This window comes from Furipterus horrens, unplaced genomic scaffold (genome assembly GCF_987537825.1).
Source record: "Furipterus horrens unplaced genomic scaffold, mFurHor1.1.pri manual_scaffold_10, whole genome shotgun sequence".
Lineage (NCBI taxonomy): Eukaryota > Metazoa > Chordata > Mammalia > Chiroptera > Furipteridae > Furipterus > Furipterus horrens.
Window position 1 is genome coordinate 11,069,850 of NW_028327180.1, and position 13,801 is coordinate 11,083,650.

General features: G+C 46.0%; 1 protein-coding gene across 1 annotated transcript in view; it reads right to left on the reverse strand.

Annotated features, from left to right (window-relative positions):
- Positions 1-3,992: 3,992 nt before the first annotated feature.
- The window catches only part of SETD7 (SET domain containing 7, histone lysine methyltransferase), a 41,009-nt gene continuing 31,200 nt past the window's right edge, over positions 3,993-13,801 (reverse strand). The window contains exons 6-8 of the mRNA XM_090288366.1: positions 13,372-13,489; positions 10,469-10,626; positions 3,993-6,443 (exon numbers count right to left, since the gene is read on the reverse strand). Of these exons, the coding sequence (XP_090144492.1) occupies positions 6,263-6,443; positions 10,469-10,626; positions 13,372-13,489 (457 nt within the window). The 3' untranslated portion in view covers positions 3,993-6,262. The remainder of the gene's footprint in view (positions 6,444-10,468; positions 10,627-13,371; positions 13,490-13,801) is intronic.

Below are 13,801 nucleotides of genomic sequence, written 5' to 3' on the forward strand. Positions count from 1 at the left end.
CATCATTCCCCGGCTGGCTTAAAACTGGGGTCCCCGTGCAAATGTAAGCTCCACAAGGCAGGGACTTGGCTTTTGTGCATTGACTTGTTAATGGCCCAGAATAGTGACTGCTAGGTGGTAAAGCTTGAGAAATATGTGTTGAATGAATGAACAAACTGAGAACATGATTTAGAAAAAAAAAAAAAAAGACAGTCTAGGTCAGTCATTCTCACATCAAATATTTGGAGACTGTTTTGTGTGCACCCAGTAAGATACACTTGCTGGTCCCCCAAAGCCAGTCATCTGAGGGGAGGCGACCTCAATGGTTTGCTCATGAGACAGTTGACAATGTGCACGTGGCTTGTGATCGGGTGCGGCCTGTCGGCTGCTGTGGTGCGGACAAGGGACCAGTGACGGCAGGTTTTCCTGTGTTGTTGTCCCATCTGCCAGGGATTCTCCCCAATCATCTCGTTTATGGTCAATGCCCTGATCCATCCATCAGAGACACTTCGGGCTGATCTTGCTAAGGTTTCTGGATTCATGGGTGTATGTGAGTCATGCCAAGTACACAGCAAACTCCTAATCTTTCCACATGCCTCCTCAGGCCTTGCTACAATGCTCTGAAAATGGGAAATGATGAATAATATTTTTAAACAACTTAAAATGTAAAGTTTGCTTAGTGATTTAAATATATAGGTGGATGGGTCGTAAGAAAACGTTATTCCTTTTCTGCTCTTGACGCCCAAAGGAAGACAAGGACAGGTGATTGTATATTTTGTTTAATACTTGCATTGTTTCTATAGCGCAATTATAGCAATCTTTAAATTCTCTTTTCATTACAAATATTTGTCAAGTTTTGTTTCAGAAACATTTTTTCCTACTCTCTTGCACATGCACCCAGACACACTACAAAAAACTCATTCATAACACAGTAAGGGCAAACGTTATTCATGTAAACAGCTTTCATTAATTTCCCATTATTTAAAAAAAAATCATAGAATTACAGATATTGAATAAGGCTCATAGATTTAGTTCAAATTCCACAGAAGACCAGTCAAAGATGCTCATTAACTGCGCTGGGGTTAACTTTTGGTTGCGATAAATGCTGAAAGCGCCCCCCAGGCTTTCACTCCGTAAACATACCTCGCGACCTCATAAATGCATTTCACAATAAAAAGAGAATGTAGAAAACCCAGGAGGAAAAAACTGTTGAAGTAGGGAGCTGAGAACCATGAACTTAATTTCTTCTGTGATAAGCAGGCATTACTTAGTCCCTGTATTTCCCAATACATGAGTCAAGATTAATTATAGTAACCCAAAATGTAACCAAGTCAATATGTTAAGATACATTGGCATGTGTGTACATATTGCTAGTATACACAGTGAAATTTGTCATAAAAGTGATCATTTCATTATATCCAGGACCAAAGTTGAAAGAAGAAAACCCCCACTCAAGTTGAAAATCATTATAAAGGAGTATTTTAGTAACCTAAGAGTCAGGGAGGTTGGGAGGTATGTCCTAGGGATGTGATTGGTCTTGGGATTGAAGTCACAGCCAGAGGAAGCGAGGACTGGCATTATCCGAGGGTGTCTCTCTCTGGTCGGAAGTTTGGTGCCTTCTTCCATCGTCTCCCAGAGCTGAGACCGGAAAGGTACTGTGCTGAGGAACGGGCCCCTGGCCAGCTGCGCCCTCCTCCATCCTCTGCGAGGTGGAGGTCAGGAGGCAGGGACCGCTGGCAAAACCGCATAGTCCCACCCTGGGGTCTGAGCCCCAGCTCCACTGAGGGCAGCCCCCTGACATGTGAGACTAGGCAGTAAGGGTGGCGGTTGGTGGCGGCCAGAAAACCCAGTTCCGAGGTTCACATGGCCACGTCTGGCTTCGGATTCTGCTGCCCTGCAAAGAAATTGTGCTCTGGGTAAATGCACCAGTGTCTCTAATGCCTTGAATCCACTCGCAGGCCCCCCGAAGGCCCCGAGTGATGTCACTGAAAGGTGGACACACCTTCACGAGCACCGAACTTACACCAGGAAGCGGCTGAGGCACTGGGGCAGCCTACAAGCTCTCTCTGCACCGGGCGCAACCACACAGGGAAGTTGCCTTGGGTCAGAGTTATTTGTAGGCTTTTGATTTTCCAAAAAATCAAAACTGATCTGCATGATATCTCAATAGACTCAGATCATTCTCACCAAAAATTTTGTAATTTGTTTAAACAGCACTGGAATAATTCAACTTCATTTAAATATATTCATTCTACCATGAAAATATTTCATACAAACATCTATTTACATACAAACACATTAAAATTTGTGAAAAGGGTTTCCAACTCTGTGGTCGTATGGCTTGAAATTGTTTCATTGCTTTTGAATATTGTATGCACACGGTTGGCAAAATAAAACCATTAAAATTTAGAATTTTTAAAACAAAAAAGTGACACTGAGGCTCCAATTTCTGAAGGGAGAGATGAAAGAAAAAACCAGTCTATCAGGGTACCTCAAGTAGATGTAAATTTGATATATTTTGTGAACCTTTGATCTGTGGCAAATAAACATCATCACAGCGATCCGTCTTGCAACATAGTTTTGCTTGTTTTTCTAAAACAAAAGATGTCTGGATCCTAAATCACTACTCTTAAGACAAAAACTCGAGGCAACTGTTTTAAAACAAAGCAAAACAGAAAACTATTCCTTCTTGGAAGATCTTCAATGCATTTTGCAGTTGCGTGATTTAACATTTTATATATTAAAGCAAAGTTACTAAAGTGCCGCATACTGTCTCACTGAGAAAAATCCTTGAATTCATCATTCACAGTTAGCTCCTTTTTTAAGTTATAATTAAGTGTGGTAAATGGTTACACTCGGCCTCCACCTTGGCCTTGTCAGATTGTTGGTGATAAGGAAATACCTTTTCAAGTGTGAAGAACCTTCAGAACCTTAAGTCAGCCACAGCCCCAGGCAGGTTCAGAGAGGTCTTGAAAAATGAATCTCCTTCCTAGTTTCTCAGGTAGACCAGGGATGAAGCAGGTTAAAATAAGAATAGGTCCTACCAAACTCAAGTCTTCCTCGCCTGTTGCTTCTTAATTTCATCATTCCTTTGCCTCAGAAACTCAGTTCCTACAGTTGTGTTTGTGAGTCCGTTCCAGTGTCCATCTGGGGACATACTCCTACGGATTAGTTCCTATTTCTAACACACACAAGATACCACTTCATCACGGAAAAGCTGCGAAGGAACGTTCTAGTCATGCAGGAGTTGGGCTGAGATGGCTCTGAGTAAATCTGCTGGAGGCCCGGGGCGTCCTGCGCACCCCCAGGTGCCAGCGGGTCTGGGGGAGAGCAAAAGTGATTCCTTTATTTCCCACCACATGGAATCTTCCCCATTTCTGTGGGGATCCTGATGCTGATGAAATCACTATCTCCCACAGTGGATGCAAAGAGTCAGAAGAAAAGTACATGCCGAGGCTTTCCTGTCGCCTTTGGCTCAAACAGGGAACAATCCCTCACTTACTCACCAGTTACTCCTTAGGGAACGTCAACCGCCTCCACCTCTTTTCCCACCTATGGATCACGGTGAATCTCAAGTCCCCTCTAACTGTACTCCCCCCCCCCCCCCCTAGAAACACACAAAGCCTGTGTGCGTGTGCGGCGGGGGAGAGCAGGACCGAATGAGCCAGCCAGAAAGGGAGACTAAGAGGGTCTCGTGGGGGGGCTCTGGGAGCCAGAGAGACCGGCCAGGGAGGAGCGCAGACCTCGCAGGAGAGAGAGGGGAACAGAGTGGAAGAGATCGGCTGGGGGTGTTGTCACCCACAGACCCCCAAGTCTTGTCACAGACAAGAGAGCAGAGGGAGCAGAGCGCAGAACAGCAGGAAGACACGCGGAGGAGAGGAGGGAGACAGACCGACAGAGGGCGTGCTTGGGTGTGTTTCCTCTGATTTGTCTGAAGGTCAAGACACACTGCTGGGCTTTAAACTCAGAGTGTTATCAACCAATATGTAATGGATTAGTTGGGTAACCACTACTTACAACATTTTGATCCCTTTTATTAAAAAAAAGAAAGAAAGAAAAGAAACAGAGAGAGAAAGAAAGGAAGAAAGAAAGATCATTTGAACAGAGGAATTAGACTAACCTATTAGGACAGAAATTATGCCCACTGCAGTCTCAACCAGAGCAAGACGGGCCTCAGAAATGAAATCTTTCAGACTGTGGCTGCATCGGAGGTGGGACCCGGCTACCCTGTCCCTGACCTCCCTCCCAGGCCTGACTCCACAGCCCAACCCACGGGGGTTGATTAAAGCCCTTTTTCTCCTGCTAACAGTCATGCACCCTGGGACCCATTGAATCAAAGTGCCTATCAGAACACATGCCCCACAACTGCCTATCTGCCTCCGTTTACAGAATGGTCTCTTTCTACAGAATAGAAGCGATCCTATCCTGGTGCCTTTTCATCTAAAAACTCTCTCTGACCTTTTGTGGGCAAACTTCCTGGCAGCCTGGACAACTTCTCCTGTGTGAACCTTCAGCTGATCTCCCGGAACCTGCCACCTGCTGCTCTGGCCCTGCTGGGCAAGGAGCCCCCACAAGCTCGGCCTTGCAAAAAAAGGAAGGGCAGCTGCTGTCACTGTCTTTAGGGCTGAGTCCTGCACCCAGGGGCTGCCTGAACTAAAGGTTGTGAGCCGCCCCTCGTCCAAGAGCAACGTGAAACTGACAAGAACGATCACACTTCCTTCTGCCTGCTTCCTGACTCTTGCCCCCTCCCAGCAAGCCTTCTCTCCCTAGCCAGCACTCTCTTCCGGCTACAGCTTGGAAGGCTTGAGCTTTCAGGACCAAACTGGCTCAGGTGACAGGTGCCACCGCTGACAATTGCAGGTCAGAGTCACTGCTGCTGGCCAGATCTCCCAGCTACCTCGTTGAGGCATCCAGAGAAGACATAACTATGGTATGTGGTGAGGGGGCTTATGAAACCCCCCAACCCTCAGAATTCATTCAGAGCGATCCCACATATGTTACATACCTAATTAGCTAAACTAAAGACAGGGTTTCTCCTCCTTACTTCTGCAGCTGTGATTACACATGGCTTGCAAAAAGGCTGAAATGCTATTGATATCGTTGCTGTTAAACTATACAGGTGTTATTCTTAATTCACAATGCTCTGAAGCAGATAAGTGCTTTGAAATTACAACGATGAAGAGTTTTAGCGTTAAGGATTGATTTGTACCTAGTGAGCAGTATATCTCTCTTAATAGTAGCGATTTAAAAAAACCACAACTTCTGAATTCTGTGTGAGAATTCAAGTTTGCTATTTGACTTTTGAGTTCAATGCACTGTGCTATAAGCCAGACTGCTCTATATGTTATGTACATTTAATGTGTATGCACAAAGAAAAAAAGTACTAGCACTATTGAAGATATTGCAAAATCGCCACAGATACTGCTTAGAAATATTAATTTCCCTCTTTTCTTTCTTAAAATATATATTACAACTCTCCCATAACTTAATGCAGACAAAGTAAACTCTTTCTTCTCACATCTTAACGCAAAGATATCTTTGTTTACATGCGAGAATAATAATTCTATAATAATACCCCGGCTCTAGGAGCCAGTTCTTTATATTAGGACATAATAATAAAACAATGATATAGAAAGAGCCAGAGAGACCTACATACCGGCACCAACACAAAACCCATTTGGAAGTTTTCTCCTGTAGAAGGTATCTAAGATGGCAAACAGGACCGAGGCATTAAATGACTCAAGAATGGGGTTCTGTTTGCTAGGGAAAAAAACAAAGCCATTCTATTGCAAGATACAGATCAAAGGTTAAAAGGCAAATTATACTACATTTAGAGAATAAAAATGTAGTAATTCTCTATCCCCCTACGGCCCACCTGCAGGTGTGATAACAGCACCCTTTGCAATGGCCATAGGAAAAAACCTCATGGAAAAACCACTGGCTAAAAATGACTGAAACCCCCCCCCCTTTCCCTTTTTCAGTCTGATCATTTGGCATCTCTGAGCGTGGTCCGGAGGTAAACCGAACCACCCAAGAACATCATGCTATGTCAGATGCGTGACAATACCTCTCAGTAGGACGCTGCTGCAAGGCTAGCTAATTTTAAATCTGGTATGAGTAATACAGTCAAACCTAGTTAGTATGCGAGAAAGTCGTTGGGAACGCAGAGTGAGAGGATGTGATGTCACAGCAGGAGCAGTCCCTGGTTGTCCCTTAGTTGCGTGGACGTAGTGCATAGATCCAAGTTTCTATTCCAGGTCTCTGGTGCCCATAGCCAGGCCCTTCACTTCTGCTGGGAGGCCTGGAAGGCCTTCAGCTCCACCTGGTACCACTCGGGGGCTTCAGGCCCGCTCTTCCCTGGTGGGCTGTGGTCATAGCCGTAGGCCACGGTGAGCTCCTCGTCGGCCTCCACAGCCCGGAGTGTGCGGATGCACTTGATGGGCCCGAAACGGGGGTGGACAAACCTAGGCATCAAGAGTGCACAGTCATTCCCTGACATGTTAGGAGCAAAGACAGGCTGGAGTGTGGGGGGCTGATGCGGGAATCCCCCTGCGCGTTCTTCCCTGATGCCATGGGAAGGTCCTCAGTGGGTGGTCCCCAGTACAGCCAGCTCCCGCTTCACCCAGGAGGTGCTAACAGGGGACTCTCAGCCCCACCCAGACCTGCTGGATTGGCACCTACATTTTGATGACACCCCCAGGTGATCCATAGCCACATGAAAGTTTCAAAAGCACTGCTCTGTCTTCCCTTTTTGAGCACAGTTGGCCCTCTTTATTTATAAATCAACAATCCTGTTCAACAACAAGAATCTGTCCTCGATGAGAAATCCAATCCAGGGCAGGCTGCCCCTATTTCCACTCCCAGGACTACCCAGCTGTCACTGGGGGAGGGGTGGGGAGGGGAAGGGGAGACTTTACGAGGGTGCTCTGGAGTTGTAAGAAAGAGCCCTGTGGAGTTTCAAAAGCAAAAACTCTGTATTCTGCCCTACACAGATAGGGGACGTGTTCTTTTCTAGCAAAAACGTAGATGAAGATTTCTGTCCAAGAGGGAAGTCCAGGCCTCCCTGCCAGCCTGCTTTAGTATTTGCCTGTGGGGCCTCCCTGAAGGAAGCGGCCCTTCCTCCTGTCCCGAGCCCTCTCAGAAGCAGAGGCACGACCCCTCCTGTATTACGCTCCTCTGCCAAAGGCTCCCAAGCCGGCCACCTGCCCGGCGCTCTACGAGGGACAGGAGGCAAATAAGTCACGGACTCCCCCTTGCAGCTGCTGAAACCCGAAACAGGTGTCTGTAAGGCCTGGCCAAAAAAGAAATAAACTTGTTTTATGTACATCTGGCCAAAAACGCGTCATGCATTTATGGTCACATTGTAAACAAAGGGCATGGAGACATCAAAGGAGAAGCTTCCAGACCTAAAGTTAGGTTGGCACAGGGGGCGTGGCAGTAGGTCCTTGGCCGGTTCCCCGTCAGTGGTGGGAAAGGAACGTGTCTGTGGCTTAGGGATATCTTTTGTGTGGGGTTAAAAGGAACAATGTCAACCTCACTCGAGGGGACTGCTATGTCCACCCTGACCACCAGGGGTCACCTTTCCCAAAAAACACACGAGCTGGGGTCAGGCAACTTGACTGCATCCTGGTTGCACACATGATTGCTGCCTCCTCTTGGGAAGTTCAGCTCGTATCTCTGAATCTCACTGACCTCATCTGCAAAGTCATACTACTAGTAATTCTTATCTGGCAAGAGTGGTGGTTGTGACAAAATACGGCCACGTTATAAAGCACCTCACATAGTCCTCACTGGTAGTTACTATGCTGAGCGCGTGCACCTGTGAGCTGCACGTGTAGGAGCGTGCCTGCGTGAGTGCGTGCACCCGCACAGAATTCTCAGGTTGTGCTCCATCACGGAGCAGATCCCAGGACCAGGGATTCAGGAACTCCTTATTAAAATCACAGCTCTTTGTCTCACCTGAAAATAGTTGATTAAAAAAAAAAGAAACTTCTGAAATGGAACTCTAGTTAAAAAAAAAAAAATCCCGGGAGAAGCCTATGACTTCTCTTCATTGCCCTGCTCATTATCATTATTTTCAGCGTGGAAAATGGACAGACTGAAAAGCAACAGCTCGACTTCAGGTGTTGGGTCTTCAAGGCGGTGCTAACACGCAACGGTCAAGAACACTTAACCCCTTTGAGGGCGAGGCCTGCGGTTCCTGCCCGGGATCTGGGGCAGGAAGGCGCGCAGAGGCACTGGGAGGCCGGGAGGCGATTCTACAGGACCAGCTCGGCACCGTGCGGCCCGAGAGTAAGTGCGCGGTGAAGGCTGGCCGCACGGTCCGGCTTGGCCCTTTACCTGTGTTTGCCGCTGGGCACTTTGTACCGGACGACAGTTACAACAGCTTACAGAGGCACAGCTTTGTTTGTGTTGAGTGTGCATCACAGTTTAGAAGCAAATGAATGCCATGAATCGGTATCTGAATTTTACATTTGATCGTTTTCCATAGAGTCTTCCCATTGCCCCCCAAAACTAACTGGTCACCCTGGGCTTGAAAAAATAACCCTGAAGAGCACAGGGACTTGATTTTGCACAAATAGCCCCTTCTCTCGACTCCTGTTCCCTCTTTTTTTTGGTGAGAAAAATCATGTCCTTGCAGTGAAATCACAGAACTGATTTAAGACAGCAGCTGAACCAGCTTTTATAACTGTTGTTACCACTGCCTGAAAGGGTTGTTGTTAAGCCGTGTGCAGCTTGGAATGATGCTTCAGGCTAATTCACATTGGCCATGAAAGGCTTGGAGTCAGTTTCATTTCATATGACACATGTCCTTTGCCATTTCTACCTGCCCTTTAAACAGAAGTTGGAGCTTCAGTACTTCTTACTGGCTGCCAAGGAGAGCAAGTCACTACCAGAACAATTTTGAAGCCTTCTCAGGGATGCAATAAGGGACAGTCAAATCCTGGCAATTTTCCGACAGATTAAATGTACACGATGTGACCGTGCTTTTGGTAACAAGCTGGAGAATGAGGGACTGCAAGCTACAGCTGAGCGGGAGCGTGGGGCGGCTCTGGCTCCCAGGGAGTGAGCTCAGGACAGCAATGGCAACAGTACAAACAATCCCAGCTGTACCCTTTACGGAATTTAAGTCAGAGAGACCTGACTTTGGGAAGAGAGCTAAGGGGGCACATAAAAACTACTAAAATATTTGTACGGTTACTATGTGCAGGAAATGGACATTCGACACCAGAAAGGGAGATAATTAGGGCCAACGGCTGGATGTTACAGGGAAACCCATTTGGCCTCAATAAAAAAGAATATCCCACCCTGGCTGGTGTGGCTCAGTGAACTGGGCACCCACGTGAGAACCAAAAGGTCATTGGTTTGATTCCCAGTCAGGACACATTCCTGGGCTGCAGGCTAGGTCTCTGGTTGGGGAGGGTGTGCGAGTATCTCTCCCACATCGATGTTTCTCTCCCTCTCTTTCTCCCTCCCTTCCCCTCTCTCTAAAAATAAATAAATAAAATCTTCAAAAAAAAAAAAAAAATTCAGAGAGCCCAAAAGCTAATTTCAGAACATATATTTGTTTGTCCCGACAGCTGCCTTTGTGGATAATAGTAAGCTCCCCATCAGCAGAGGTTTCTAAGAAGAGGTTCAATGAGCAGTTGGAAGAAGACTCAACCCCCGAGAGGAAGGTAGGATTATTTGATTTAAAACCAAATAACAGCTTTGTTGAGATGTAACTCGCATTATCATAAAATGTATCCATTTAGAGTGTACAATGCAGTAGTCTTCAGTGATGCAACCGTCGACACTGTTAAATTTAAAAATCTTTCATCACCCTTAAACCCCATATTCAGTAGCCATCAGCCCCCACTTCTCCCCACTCCCCCCCACTCTAGGCAACCACTGGTCTGCATCCTGTCTCTATGAATTTGGCTACATTAGATAATTCAAATACATGGTCTCCTGTGACAGGCTTCTTGCACTTGGCCTAATGTTTTCAAGGCTCATCCATGGTGTAACATTTGTCAATACATCATTCTTCTCTATTGTCAACTAATAGGGATTCTTTGGTTTTATGGTCTTTTACAACACATAGGCCACATGCCCTGGGCTTAGGAATTGTTCCTCCCTCCTTTCCCGTCATAAAAGCCTTCTCTACTCCCCAGTATGCAAAGTAGTTTCAATGTTTACTATTATTTCGAATAATAATTTGACCAGAATGAGAACACTGATAGGCAAAAAAAACCCTACAGTAAGAGAGCAACCACTAAATATAGTATTTGGATAGCATTCCTACTCTTCAAAGTGCTTTCCATTTCTTAGCCTGCCCACGTCAGAGTGGGGTTGTTTAGATTCTGAGTTTAAAGTCATAACCATGAGGCCCTGGGCAGGGGACCCTTGGATATGCTGGGGCAGGCTAACAGGGCCACTTTTCACATGGCCTCTTCTGCCTCAGGGCCCCGAGGCGCAGACGTGCCCCGCAGCGAGGTGTCCTACTTACGTGTTGTAGATACAGTTTGGAGTGAAGGAGTGATTTGCCTTGTGTCCCAAGGAGGCACAGTAGTTGGACAAGTGGTTGTACGGCTCAGGCACGTCAATGACCGTTTCTTCATCAAGGGAGAGGGTGTTCCCATTGAGGGCCCAGTCCCTGCTGTCGACCTGCAGAAAACAAGACAGTGAGCATCAGAGCGGACCTTTCTCCCCAAACCTCAGAGATATCAGCTCCGGTGTGAGGGCCCCAAGCACGACAAGAGCCCAAGGCACCCTCAGTGGCTGATGGTGCCAAAGGCACAGGTGGCCATCGCCAGGGAGCTCAACTTATTATTTATTGATTTCTTTCTTTATCTCATGTGAAAAAAAGGATTAAAAATCCCTCACAAAGACACACACAAAAATATAACCAGCTGTCTCTCGGCTGTTTATTTCTTTATGGCATGCCAAAGCCTGGTACTTTAAAAGCCGAGCAGCATCAAACTCCAAGTTTTACACATCCGTTAGTTTTTTAAGTAGCCCAAACAAAGCAGAGTGGTAGCCATTTAAAACCTACTTTCAAGGGGACACCTCGCCCTTCTTCTGCGAGCAGTAGATGAGATAAACCCAGGACCATAAGGACCCCAGATGGCCACTGTCCTTTGGCGTGCCCCGGCCCAGACCCTCCTCACTGTGCTCCATCACCTGGACACAGCGTCCACTCTGACCCCCCTCTTTCCCAGGAGCTCCCCACCCTCTTCTCCTCTCTGGAAGGCAGCTCCGGGGCCATAAATGGTATATGCTGGGAGGACATCCCTTCCCCCGCAACCTGTCCAAACCCCACCCAAAGCTTGTTGGGTGTTGCTGCCTCTGCTGCTCAGATCTTTTTCTTTGATCAGCCCCCCAAGCCCTTGAACCCCTACAATGAGGAAGAGGAGGCAAATCAAACAAAAGTGAGAACATCAAATAGATCCAGGAATGTAAGGAATGTAAAACTGCTCCAGAACAGCCCCACACCTGTTACAGGTGGGCAATCACTGTGGCCAGCCTGGGCCACCGATTGGCAGCACTATCTTACCTCCGGTCAGACTCACTACCTACAGGGCAAGCAGCAGGCTTCCCTTCTCCACGCCACACCCCAGGATCTGCGGATGCCCACAGAGCAGCCGTTTGAAGCAAACTTTCATACAAAGCTGTTGACTCTCAGAGGTATACCATCTCTCCTGCCTCTAAATTACAATTAGGCTGTTATTTGTCTCTGATAATTCATTCAAGAGGTATTCACTGGGTGCCAGGCGCCCTTTTAGCTAGGGATACAGCAATGATGAACATGAAAAAAATATTTATGGCTCTTAATATTCCAGACCTGTGACATGATCCTAATATATGGCACGTGGTATTGTTGATGTTATGGTGCTATTAGTTGTGTATTCTTCTTATCTCCCCAACAGAATCTACGGTTCTTGCAGACCGGGGGTGGGGTGGGGGGTGTGCCTCATTATCCAGGATGGCACAGTGAGTCTCAGCACAGAGCCAGACTCTGCTCTGTGAGACCCTGCCTGAACTCTGTCAGGTACCGTATTGGTGACCTTGGGCCAACTGCTGAACCTTTCTGGGCTTCAGTTTCCTTCTCTGTAAAATGTTTGAATGAATAAATTTTAGATCAATGTCCTGAGTCATATTTCATATGCTGAATTTCTGAGACTTTCAGGATTGCCCACACAGAGTTCTAGCCATCACAGGGGCACATGGAGAACAAGGGGACACTGTGTGCCGGACCACAGCTCAGTGTGACTGCGCGTGCTTTGAATGAGCAATAACTTAGTTATTGCAGGGCATTCCCCCCCTAATCATCCCATAACAATAAGTGAACATTGAAGACATGAATGAGGGATATGAGCTGAAGCCCCATACGCTTAACCCAAGTCAGGCCAGCATGGAAAGTACAAGCTGTGCTAAAAGCATTGAACTTGTTGCCTTTAGGCAGACACCGAAGGAAGTTAATTGTGATGTGAAGAAATTAGAACAAAGACTATAAAATCTGGGAAATATATCAAAGATTGTGTCTTAAAGGCAAGAGGTGATTCAATTCTTTCACTTTTTGTTTTTAATTTTTTTGGGGGGGGGGCTGGTTAATAGAACCCTTCCTGGCTAGATGTAGGCAATTGTATGGCTTTTGCACAAACAGAAGTAGGGGGTCTTCTTACGAAGCACCCTGCCCAATATCAGAAATTAGATATTGACAGTCCAATTGGATCTCATGTTTTTAGACACTGGGTACCCCCCGATACAAAGCAATTACTGTCTCTTTGATGGCACCACCCCACTTTCTATAACATAGATGTGGAACTTAAGCATCATTTTAAGGCTCAATATGAAAAGGAAATTAAAAGTAATTATTTTAAGGCTCAAAATAAGGAGGAAAACATCTGCTGTATCTGAAAGTTTATGTCCCCCTGAAATTCATATGTTGAAACCTAATCTCCAGTGTGGTATTAGGAGGCAGAGCCCTCATGACTGGGATTAGTGCAAAAAGCACTGTAACCTTTCAAAATAGTCCTTCTCTAGCACTTTATAGAAGAGACCCCAGGGGGCTCCGTCACCTCCCACCATTTGAGGTTACAGAGCGAAGGAGCTGCCTAAGAACCAGGAAGCAGGCTCTCCCCAGACATGGAATATGCCCACAACTTGGTCTTGAACTTTGGACCCTCCAGAACTCTGAGAAATAAATGCGTGTTGCTCACAGGTCACCCAGTCTATGGTATTTTTTACTATAAGACACTAGCCAATCCATTTTACAAAAAAGTCTTTATGTTTGTTCCTTTTATATTTCTAGTGCACATCCTAAAGTAAAGGGACTAAGGAGAAAATTAAGGGTGCCTGAAACAAAGCTTTTAACCAATCATACTGATTTTCCACTTCTACCCCGCTCACCTCTTGGTGTGTAATTCGGACTCCATTATAAAAGGACATAACAGTTTGCGACCCCACGGCAACCTTTGAAAATAGTCCTTCTCCAGCACTGGAGATGAGCGATTCAGCAACATAAACCCTAAAGAGCGAAAAGAGTCAAATAATGGTTGTTTAAGTTTGAAATGTCTTGGATGTGCTCCTTCCATCAACCACCAAAATATCATTACGGCAACTGACTCCAAAACGTCAGTTCATAATAATCCAATGAGGAAGGAAGGAAGAAAAGTTAAACCCTAATATTTTGGCATTGGAAACTGAAGAACTGGTACTTATGTCTCTTTTTAAGAGTGGTGTTTATAAGTTGCTCTCTAATAAGAGGGTGATTATGATATATTCATAAAACAAGTCAGTGACTGATAGAAGGTTTTAATTTTTTTTCAAATATATTTTA